At 53.8% G+C, this 10,414-nt stretch overlaps 1 protein-coding gene across 4 annotated transcripts; it reads left to right on the forward strand.

Annotated features, from left to right (window-relative positions):
* The first annotated feature begins 1,004 nt into the window (after positions 1 to 1,004).
* ADGRG3 (adhesion G protein-coupled receptor G3) lies at positions 1,005 to 10,393 on the forward strand. Of its 4 annotated transcripts, none has more exons than XM_068955409.1 (13): positions 1,059 to 1,375; positions 2,059 to 2,088; positions 2,382 to 2,535; positions 2,901 to 3,018; positions 3,777 to 3,917; positions 4,238 to 4,360; positions 4,455 to 4,494; positions 5,259 to 5,359; positions 5,972 to 6,084; positions 6,485 to 6,777; positions 7,807 to 7,900; positions 8,093 to 8,238; positions 8,498 to 8,629. In XM_068955409.1, exons 1-12 carry the CDS (start codon positions 1,195 to 1,197, stop codon positions 8,217 to 8,219), a joined length of 1,515 nt encoding a protein of 504 aa, XP_068811510.1. In that variant the 5' UTR covers positions 1,059 to 1,194; the 3' UTR covers positions 8,220 to 8,238; positions 8,498 to 8,629. The 4 variants fall into 4 exon arrangements, with proteins under 4 accessions (XP_068811508.1, XP_068811510.1, XP_068811509.1 ...); XM_009666062.2 differs by lacking the exon at positions 8,093 to 8,238 and adding an exon at positions 9,363 to 10,383 and having other exon boundaries at positions 1,063 to 1,375; positions 8,498 to 8,784; XM_068955407.1 differs by lacking the exons at positions 3,777 to 3,917; positions 8,093 to 8,238 and adding an exon at positions 9,363 to 10,393 and having other exon boundaries at positions 1,005 to 1,375; positions 8,498 to 8,784.
* The last annotated feature ends 21 nt before the right edge of the window (positions 10,394 to 10,414 follow it).

Below are 10,414 nucleotides of genomic sequence, written 5' to 3' on the forward strand. Positions count from 1 at the left end.
AGGATGGAGATTCCCCATGTTTCTGGGCCCCCCTTCCAGTGTCTTACCAGTCTCACGGTGCAATTTTTTTTTCTAGTATCTAATGGGAATTTCCCATGTTCCAGCTTGCCCCCATTGCTTCTTGGCCCTCCACTGTGCACCTGCATGGGGGTTGTTCCACCTAGTGGCAGGATTTGGCATTTGTCTTTGCTGAACTTTGGTGAGGTTTCTCGCAGCCTGTTTCTCCAGCCTGGTGAGGTCCCCACGTGCTAATGTAACTGAAACAGCCTACGATATCAGTCTGAGGCTGAGACAGATATGCACTATCAGCAAAGCACCGCAAGCACAATTTTGATAAGATATGAAGTGACAAAGGAGGTGGGGGAAATTTTTTTTTCAAGAGGCCGTTACGACTGTCTCCAGTGGCTATCGCTTTGCAGCCAAGGGGAAGAACAGTCAAAGGAATCACTCTGCAGCGTCTCACAGGGCCAGGATCCCTCCCAGTGGGTCTCTTGCTTGCTCCTGTGCTGAGCACAGCCACAATGCAGGCCTGTGCTTGTTGACACAGTCCACATCTCCTAAATGTGCAGCTTGCAAATGCAGTATTTAATCTCCTATCCCATCAGCTTCTTTGCAAAATTTTGCTGCTGCTTGCGGATAATCCACCTCCCTCCTGGTCTGAGCTGTTTTGCCAACAAACGTGTTGCTTCTAGTCATGGAGGAAGACCTTCTCACAGAAGGTGTTATTGCTGCTCTGGTGCTCTCCTTGTGCCCACTGGCATTGAGGAATCCTAGCGACCGGCTGTCTAAGCGGGAGGGAGCCCGTACGGCCACAAACTTGGGCCTTGCCTTATGTCCCCTGTGTCGCCCTTGCATGCTCACACCTCCTTCCCACCCACAAGCTTGGGGGTGTCTGGGCTTACGGGTACAGATGCTGTGCCTGCAGGACACTCGGGAGACGCGGGCTCTGCTGGTGGCGGGGCTGCCCTGACCCAGCACTCCCCTTTCCGGGACGGGGAGCCATTGGCAAAGTGAGGTTTGGTGTGGTGGGTCGTCCTTCCCGTGGGCGAGAGGGGCAAGGGACTCTGGCAGGACAGGCTCTGGTGCTGAGGAGGGAGGAAAAGCAGTGCCGACCGTTATCGGTGTTGCTGTGAGGTTGGAGAAGCAGGGTGTTTGCCAATCCACAGGAAGTAGCATGGGGGTTGCAGAAGGGAAATGAAGACACTGCCGTTGCTTCAGGAGAAGCCACAAGCCCTGGGGAAGCCTCTGAAAGAGCAAGGCAGAGGGCAAGGGAGCAGAGGGCTGCCGGTGAGGACCCCGGGCTGCCAGGAAACACAGTGCAGCAGCATGAAGCACCTGCTCTTGAGCTCGGTCCTGCTGTTCCTGCTGCTGCCTGGTGAGTCGCAGATGAGGGGGCATGAGCCATGCCCACACCTGGGGAAGCTGGCACTGGGCTGCTGGCTTGGCCTGGGCAACCCTCGTACCTCTGTCGGGGGGACAGGATGGCTCATGGACCGCAGCAGTGCTTCAGCCCACAGGGAGCAAGATGTGGGCGCGGATGGACTGGAGGGTCAGTTCCTGGGATGCACAGAGAGCTGGGAAAGAAAAGAGGGGAGAGGAAGGCTTTTTCCCTAAGCCTCTCTGCTTTATACTGGCTGGGCTGTGTACTGCACTGCAGCAGGATCCTTACCTGTAGGGTCCTGAGCAGAGTCTGGATGGGTCCCGGTTTTAATAGTCATCCCCAGCAGCTTGGGATCACTGCTGCGATGGTCACGAGGAGGCTGGACATGCTGCTGGAGGGCATGTATTTACCGGCCCATATGTCTATCCACTTGTGTTTTGAAAGCTTGCACATTTTTAGCAGCCAAACCAGCCTGCAGCCAAGATTGTCCTAGTTTAACTAAATGGGTGAAGAAAACCTCTCCTTTTGTTTCTTTTGAACCTGGCACCTTCCAGTTTCTCCTGATTCTCCCCATTCCTCTATGGGAAGGCAGCGCAGAGGGATCCCTTTCTCCATGCTGCCTCAGGACTGACCCTGGATGTTTTTTTTCCTCCCTTTCCTACACCCTCTTTTTCCAGATGCTGTCAGAGGACAGGACAGCTGTGACGGTGAGTGGCCTCTCTGTCCCCATGCCTGAGCCCCGCATGCCCTGAACCACCCCAGGGGGGTGGCCCCGACCCTGTAGCACAGGGAAAGGTGCCTGCTCCTGCCCTGCTGCTGGGGGTACCACCCGGGCCGAGGGCTCCCATTGTGGCCAAGGGCTGGAGCCCAAGTGGGCAGGGGCAAAGCTACCTCCAGCTGTGCTTCTCTCACCTGGCTCCCTGCACGTTCCCTGCGGCCCAGCAAGGCGGAGGCAGCTGGGGCATCCTCTGAAAATAACTCAGGTTCCCTCTTCTCCCAGCCCTAAAAAGGGGGGACAACAGCTACGACTGCTGTAACACCACTGTCAACCCAGAGGATGTGGGCAGCGTGAACGTGATGCTGTTGGCCCGGTGCAAGGGGCTGCGGCGGGCCAGCAATCTGGCTTGCCGGTGCCTGAGGGAGAAGATGCACAGGTAGGTGAACCCACGGCAGTGCAGAAGGGGACTGGGCTTGGGGAACGTGGAGTACCCCAGGCCACTCTTGCTGTTCTGGTGGGGCATGGAGTCAGACCAGTGTGCCCTAGTGGGAAGAGCCCATCTGCCTGCTCTGGAGCGTGTCCCCTCTGTCCTCAGAGCAAGGGATCCAGCCCACAGCCCTGCCCTGCCAGTGCTTGAGCAGGAGGGAGGGAAGCAGCCCTGTGCTAGCTTGTGGCTATGGTAGAGCTAACCCCTCTGGGAAGGGCTGATCTGCCCCATCGAACCCGCTGACCTCGTCCTGGCATGCCGAGACTGCTGCATCCCTGATGCTCTCCCCTCTGATAGCCCTCTCGGCACCGCAGGTTTGTGCAGTCTGCGAGCTTCTCCATCAGCAAGAAGATAGCAGGGGTGAAAGCGCTGCTGGTGAACATCAGCAGAGCCATCCCCCACGATGTCGTCTTCTCCTTCTCCCCCTCGGAGGTGAGAAATACTCATCTTCTCCTTCTGAACAGGCATTAATGAGCCTGGCTGCCAGACAGCTCACGCGAAGAGGCCAGGCAATTCCTGTGCTTTGCTATCGCAGGAGGCCTGTGCTGGCACAACGTGCTTTCAAAGCTTTCCTTGGCCCTCTCACTTACTGCCAGAGGCAGGGCTCAGTGTACCAGAGTGTGCTTTTCTCCCAGTCATCTGCACAATTGCTTTCTGAACCCAAAGAAACTTTAGCATCCCACGGTGAGGAGTCCCGCATAATAACAAGGCACTGCATGAAGAAGAACTTTGAAGAGTCCTGTTTCTTTGGCCGTTTGTCCCTGAGCAGCCATCTCAGGTTCCCCAGAAGGGAAGCTGGTGTGTCCCATTGAGCGCTGGGTGAGAGGGTGGCCATGTGAAGACAAGGACAAGGAAGAGGAAGAGTGTGCAGGACCTTGTGCCTCCTGTCAGCCCTGAGGCTCTCGCACTGCCTGGTCATGCCAACGGACCGTGTCCCCATGGGATGACAGCAGGTCAGGAGAGCACTTCTGGGGGTCTGCTCCCAGCTCTGCCCTTCACCCACTAAGCACCTGGGGCCAAGGCTTTCCCTTTCTGCCTTTGAGCCTCCTGGCAATTTTACTGAGTAACCCTCACCTGGGCAGGACTGAATTTGAGTCTGGAGCAATGCTGGCAGGTCCTGAGAAGAGACGTGATGGGGACAAGCGGGACACTGCCAGCAAACAATCTCCCACCGTTATTCTCTGATGTAGGGCCCCAAGAGGATAAACTCAATGGAGGCAGGGAACGCAAGCAAAATCCGACTCCCAAGGGCGCTATTTCACTCAATGAGCAGCTGGACAGCCAGGGTAGTGGTGACAGTGCTCAATATCAAACAGCTCTTCATGTTTGAGGTAAGAGCTGTTGTTTCCAGCGTTCCTCTGCTTCTGCTCCTGCCATTGGCTGTCCCGGGCACTGACAAGGAAGGCATTCACTACCTTCAGCAGCTAGCAATGAGGGCATGGGTCTGGCCTTTGTGGGCACCTCCTGTGAGCCCTGGCAGGGCTGTGAGAGCGATGTTGGGCCCTTGGCTGGCTTGGCAGGGACTGGAGGCCCTCTCCTGCCTGGGCATACCGGGGCTGGCCTGGCCACTGCTGGGCGGGAACTGCGGGCTCTTGGCAGGGCAAGAAGAGCCAGGGCAGACCAGCTTACACAGTGCTCCCCCACCGAGCAGGAGACCAACCGGACACTGCACATCCTGGACAACACAGTGGTGGGCATCACAGTGGGAGATACGAGGCTCACCGGACTCCGGGACCCCGTGCAGCTCATCTTCAATCACAGGCAGCTGCCCCACGTAAGCTAGTCGTGCACTCCCTCACTTGCTCCTGGTGCTATTCCTCCTCCCTTGATAAGGCCTCCCAACTCACTGCCGCTCTCTCCCATTACAGGGTGTGAGCCCTCAGTGCGTCTTCTGGGACCCCAGCAAAGGTAATGGCCTCAGTAGGACTGGGAGTGGGCTCCTGAAACGTGATGCCAAAGCCCATGGAGGGAAGGGGAAAAGGCTGCTGAGGAAAAGTCATCAAAACGTGGCGGCAAAAGCCTCTAATGACTGGTGAAAGCCTCTGGCCTAGGAATGAGGCTGGGTCAAACACTCTGCCATGGCCTCAGCCTCCATGTATTGTCAGCTTGGGAACACCAAGGGCTTTGTGTGGACAGGGGATGCCCTGATGGCTGGAGATGGGCTCCCAGGACTGAGACCATCTAGAGCCAAGGGGTTCATCTGGGTAGCATCTGTGGGATTTTGTGTGTGTTGTGACTATGCTCTGAAATTCAGAGATATTGGTCCAGTGCAGAGGGTTTAGATGAGGAAGAGCTGCTAAACAGCAGTTATCTATACAAACAGAACAAGGTGGATCCCCAAAAATCTTTGTAACCTCCTGACATCACTTGCATGTTCAGGTGCTCAGAGCTCTTCTCTAACTATGTCATCTTTTACTCACTGCTGGCCAGGATGGTGCCGTGACATGGTCATGGCTACTTCATGGGCAGACAAGCCACTCCCCAGAGATGCACCATGCCTTTGCAAGCCAAGGCAACCATAGCCTCCATCCTACTGCCTCCTTCCTCCCCAAGAGGCTCTATGGTATCCCCTCTGCCTGGGCTTGAGGTCTCTCTGGTGGCCACAATGGGATCTGCTCACTGAGAGGGTGTTTTGCCTCACGCTCACTGCTTTCCCCATGTACCTTTTGCAGGCCAGGGAGGAGGCTGGAACACCAGTGGATGTGTCACTCAGCTCGGGGACAAGGGGACAGTCTGCTCCTGTGACCATCTGACCTTCTTCACCCTCCTCCTGGTGACAACCCCACTCCATACAGCTCCTGCTTTTACCCTGGCTGTTGCTGCCTGCTCCCCTTGGCTGTTTGGTGCCTGAAGTGTCATTGATAGCTGCACTTCCGGGGCAGGCAATTGTATCTGCTCCCCAGACAAGCCCAGGTCTTACCTCCTCCCAAGCCACCATCCTAAAATCAAACCCAATGCCACCCTAGTGACCTGGAGGGCAAGAGTAGGTTATTGGAGGATGTAAAGGGTGGAAATGGCCTGCAGCCTACCTGCAAACTGTTGAAGCAGTGAGACTTAGGGATCTGTTGTCCCAGCTGGAGGTTTAGAGACGGCTTGTGATCCATCATAAACTTAATTCATTTCTCGTTCCCCTGCACCCCAGATAGAGGTTGGATCTTCTCAGAGCCACCATGTTCCCTGCTCCCTCCAGAGACTGTCTCTGGGACAGCGGTCCCACTGCTCTAATCTGAAGGACCTAGGCTTGCAGAGATGGCCCTGCAGCACTAGCTGTTATCTCTGCTTCAGCTCCCTGCCAGGTCACTGCCCCATAACACTAGTAGATGCAGATGGGTTTTCTAGGCTGGTTCTGGGCCCCGCTAACTCAATGTATGTCTGTGTTTGGCAGCGTTCGACTCTGGACAGGTCCACAGCACAGGCCTTGATGGTTATTGCAAATGTTGGCTGTGGGGTAGCTGTGGCTTTCTCAGTCTTCTCCATTGTCTTCTACATCTTCTTAAGGTAGGACGTGTCCAGCTGTGTCCTGGGGCTCCACAGAGACTTGTCAGGCTCAGGGACAAGAGAGATTTGGGACCTGGTGTACCCTGGCCTGGTCCCTCTGCATACCTAGATCCCACATGCTCCTGGACATGCTGGGACCTACTTGTCCTCCAGGGAAAGGGGTGATTTTTTCAGGGCAGTGGAACTGAGTGCTCAGAGAGCAATACTGCCATGTGGCTGGTGTCCAGGGCAAGGGACTTAGAGTCTCCCCTCTCTCCTCCCATCAGCATTTCCTGATGGGACTCCCCTCTTGCTATATCACATGCTGCTCCCCCCCTCAGCACCCAAGTCCATGCTCTCTCTCCCATCATGCTCACTAGCCATGCCTTCTGCCTTTTCTGCTCCCTCTGGTGTCTCTCAGGTGTACATACAAAAAGTTCAAGTCTGATGAAACCATCCAGATCAACATGGCACTGCATATGAACCTCATCAGCAGCCTGCTCCTCCTCAACCTGACCTTTCTGTTCAACAATTGGATCTCTAGCATGAGCCAGCCAGGGCTGTGCAAAGGCCTGGGGGGCTTCACCCACTACTGCCTGCTCTGCTGTTTCACCTGGATGGCTTTGGAAGGCTGTCATCTCTACCTCCTCTTCGTCAAAGTTCTTGGTACCTACATCCACCACTACCTGGCAAAGCTATGCATCGTCGGCTGGGGTAAGCATCTGCCCTGGGTCATCCAAAGCACATGGCCAGACCTGGGTAAGACCCATGGGGGAAAATGGCAGTGTCACTGCTCAAAGAGTACTTACTCAGTGTCAGTTTGCACCCAGCCCCAGGTCCTTTTGCTCCTGCAGCCAGAGCAGCCTTTGCTCCTGCTCCTTCCTCCAGCTTTCCTCCCTGCTGCTGGAGCAATGCTGTCTGTGGGTCTCCTTCCTCCTGGTGAGTGGTGCAGCGATGTCCTTCTCAGAGGAGGGCTGGAGCAGAGCACATGTGGGAGCCAGGAGGACTCTTTGCAGTCCAGGAGGGGCTTGTTGGGGCATGGGGTACCATATCCTAGGGAAAGAAGTCCTGTTGCTCCCACAGCCACCTTGGGTTGTGGCTTCCACCGTGAGCTAGAGTCACTTGGGGAAGGACTCTGCTCTGCTAGTGAGTTAAAATCAGAAGAAGAATAGGTCTATATAGTGAGGGGAGGAGAGAAAGAGCCTCATCCCTTCTGTAGCTCTGACATGCTGTGACTGGAGCTAGGAAGTGTCTTATATGGACTAGGTGCTGTGAATGACACTACCCAGGGGGGGGATTTGGGAAAGCTCCTACAAAGGATCTTCCATCCTGCTGAGGACCAAAGCTACCTACCTTATTAAGCAGGTGAAATCCCTGGAGAGTCCTCTGGGATTTTTATTATCTCCTTCTGTCAGAAACCCATTTTCCCCAGCACCACACCATTGGGCAGGAACAGTTGGGCATCAACAAAGCAAATGATCCTGCAGAAAGTTTAGTGAACAGTGCACACAACTCAAACCGTCCTACCAAAAGCTGTTGCATTTTCTCCATATCATGTCCAAGCACTGTCTGTTGTGCCCCCTACAACCAGTGTGCTCTGAGGCTCTCTCTAAACCCCATCTTCCTAGAGAACAGCACATTCAGGAGTAGAAAGAAAAAAGCAGAGAACCCAAGCTGACTATCTGTCTCACCTTTCTCATGGATTTCTGTTCTCCTTCACTCCTGTCTCCTTTGTTTTTGCAGGCTTCCCTGCTTTCGTGGTCATTGTAGCAGGAAGCATTGACAGCTATGGAAAATACAGCATTCAGAATACGGATGACCAGCTCATATTCTCCGTGTGAGTGACACTGTCTTATGTAACTGTCCATAGAGATTAGATGACTGTTTTGCATGGGGAAAGGTAACTTACTAACCACAGAGCTTTGTGTCTGTATTGCTCAGCTTTACACAATGCTTCCTCTTCCTTCAATTTGATTAAAAACGAGTAGCTTTCTATAGCCGCACTAACAACCATTACTTGTTCATGCAGGACCTCCATGATGCAAGGCTGCTTGTACATGATGACAGGACACTCAGCAGGAAAGGGAACCTTATATCAGGCAGGACCAGCTCGGTCATCACACCTAGCCTCCTCTATCATGCCCACAGGCCCCTAAGTCATGGAAACCATCCAAGGTCCAGTTAGATTTTCCTTGCGCACTCCTCCATTTCCGCTGAAGAGTACAAGAAAAGCAGATTTGTATCCCCATCTTCAATGCTTCATTCTGGCCTTGGAAAAAACTGCAATGAGGGCACTTCCTGCATCTCTGTCTCAATGGGAAGCCTGTCACATCCCAAAACATATCCTCCTGAGGAGACAAGGAGGGGGTGGGGTTTCCATGGATGCTGCTCTGAAAGTCTAGAGGAGCAGAGCATTGATGTTGTTTCTTCTCAGGTGCTGGATCAATTCTGAACACATCATGGTCCACTACATCACAAATTGTGGCTACTTTGGCCTCATCTTCCTCTTCAACATGGTCATCTTTGGGGTGGTGGCCTGGAAGAACTACCACCTGCAGAGCACCAGGGCTGCAAAGGAGACTAGGAAGACCTGGAAAGTGGGCCTGATGGCAATGGGACTCTTCTGCTTGCTGGGAGCCACCTGGGCTTTGGCATTCCTCACTTACGGCAACACTTCTGTGGCCATACGCTACCTCTTCACCATCCTGAACTCCCTCCAAGGTCAGGGGCCAGCCTGAAGCTCGGGAGCATGTTGGCAGCATGGGGCTCCCAGAGGTTGGGCTATGAAGGTGGAGGGAGGCAGGCGCAAGCCGGGCAGTGCTTGGACTAGTGGTCCCATGGCAGCACCCTGGCACCAAGGTGCCTTCCCTTTAACAAGGAGTGGAGTGGAGTGGAGAAATCAGTGCTAAGCCTCGAACTGGCTGTAAAGGTGCTTGGAGAAAGAGGTGGTTGGCAATAATGTGGCCATGGCTCCTAACCCACATCCACTCTTTACCTGGGAACATTTTCTGCAAGGAATCCATTCTTTAGCAGAGGCACAACATGATCCATCTGGGCAAGTCCCTGTTGAATTTATCACCTTAAACATGGGAAGTCCTTACTGAAGAAGCAGGAAGGAGCTGGGGGGAGGGGGGGAAATCCAACCCTGGAATTAACAGCAGTGAGTTCAGAGCTGTTCCCAGCAAAAGTACCTGTGAGGAATGAGCTGGATCAGGGTCCTGTGCATCCCACAGTGAGCGTTCCAGCAGGATGATTTCTACCCTCTCTTGCTGCTGCTAATCAATGCCTTTCTCCTTCAGGTCTCTTCATATTCATCTGGCTGGTTGTTCTGTACTATCCAAAGAAAGAAGAAATCGTAGGTTTCTCCTCCCATATCACCAGGAACGACAAAACCACAATTGTTTCCCAGGACTAACTGTTGGCCAGATGTCCCTCCCTGACATCGAGCGTACCCACTGCAAGCAAGCTTCTAGTCTAAGGGACATATAGCCTCACTTCAGAGAGCAAGGGCTAGGAAAGCAGCTGGGGACCCTGGCAGAGAAGCATGGCCCCAGGGTCCTCACCTGTGCCTCAGTTTACCCTTCAGTGGGAGTGAGCCCCGTAACAGGGTTCTTTGCTTTGGCTGCCTTTTAATTCCAAGTAGTCTGCTGCAGGCAGCATGAAGCGCCTCTGTGCAAGGAGCTCTGGATACATCCCTTCTGCCAAAGTCCCTCCAAGCTGCAACTTTCCCATGGCCTCAGAAGTGGCCCTCAGCTCTCATTTCCTACAAATGCCTGCCAGGAGAGCAGAGAGTCCATGAGCTGTCTGCATTCAGCCTGGATGGAGCCATCCCAGTTTTAGTTCCTTACTCCCAGCAGAAGAGATGGAGCTTGGCACCGGACCAGCCTGGAGATTGGTTTTACTGCTGTACCCAGACTCTGCAGACTGAGTCAGGGGGGAATTTAGTTGCCCAGAGCCAGGAAGCTCAGGTCTGAGGATTAGCAAAAAAGCTGAACCCCGCAAACTTCTCAGCAATACAGCTCCAAAATGAATGGTGACAGGGTTTTTAGGGCATGGGCTATACTGTACTTCCAAGGGCTGCTGTACTTCCATCCTGCAAGACATTTTCTGCAACTAATAACAGTCTCACTGAGGATACTTTATTTCAACACTTCAAGCATTAGTCAGCTGCAATTCCTCTGCACTTAGCCAGCTGCACCATGGCTCCTTAGAGCTGCACTAGGTCCACCACACTGCTTGCTTGAGCATGTGCGCATAAACATGCAACCATCTTGCCAAACGGTTGTCTCTTCTGTATCTGTGCTTTAGTATTAAATCTCTGTCAGCTGTCTGAGCACTATGAATTGCGTCT

This window comes from Struthio camelus, chromosome 10, assembly GCF_040807025.1.
Source record: "Struthio camelus isolate bStrCam1 chromosome 10, bStrCam1.hap1, whole genome shotgun sequence".
Lineage (NCBI taxonomy): Eukaryota > Metazoa > Chordata > Aves > Struthioniformes > Struthionidae > Struthio > Struthio camelus.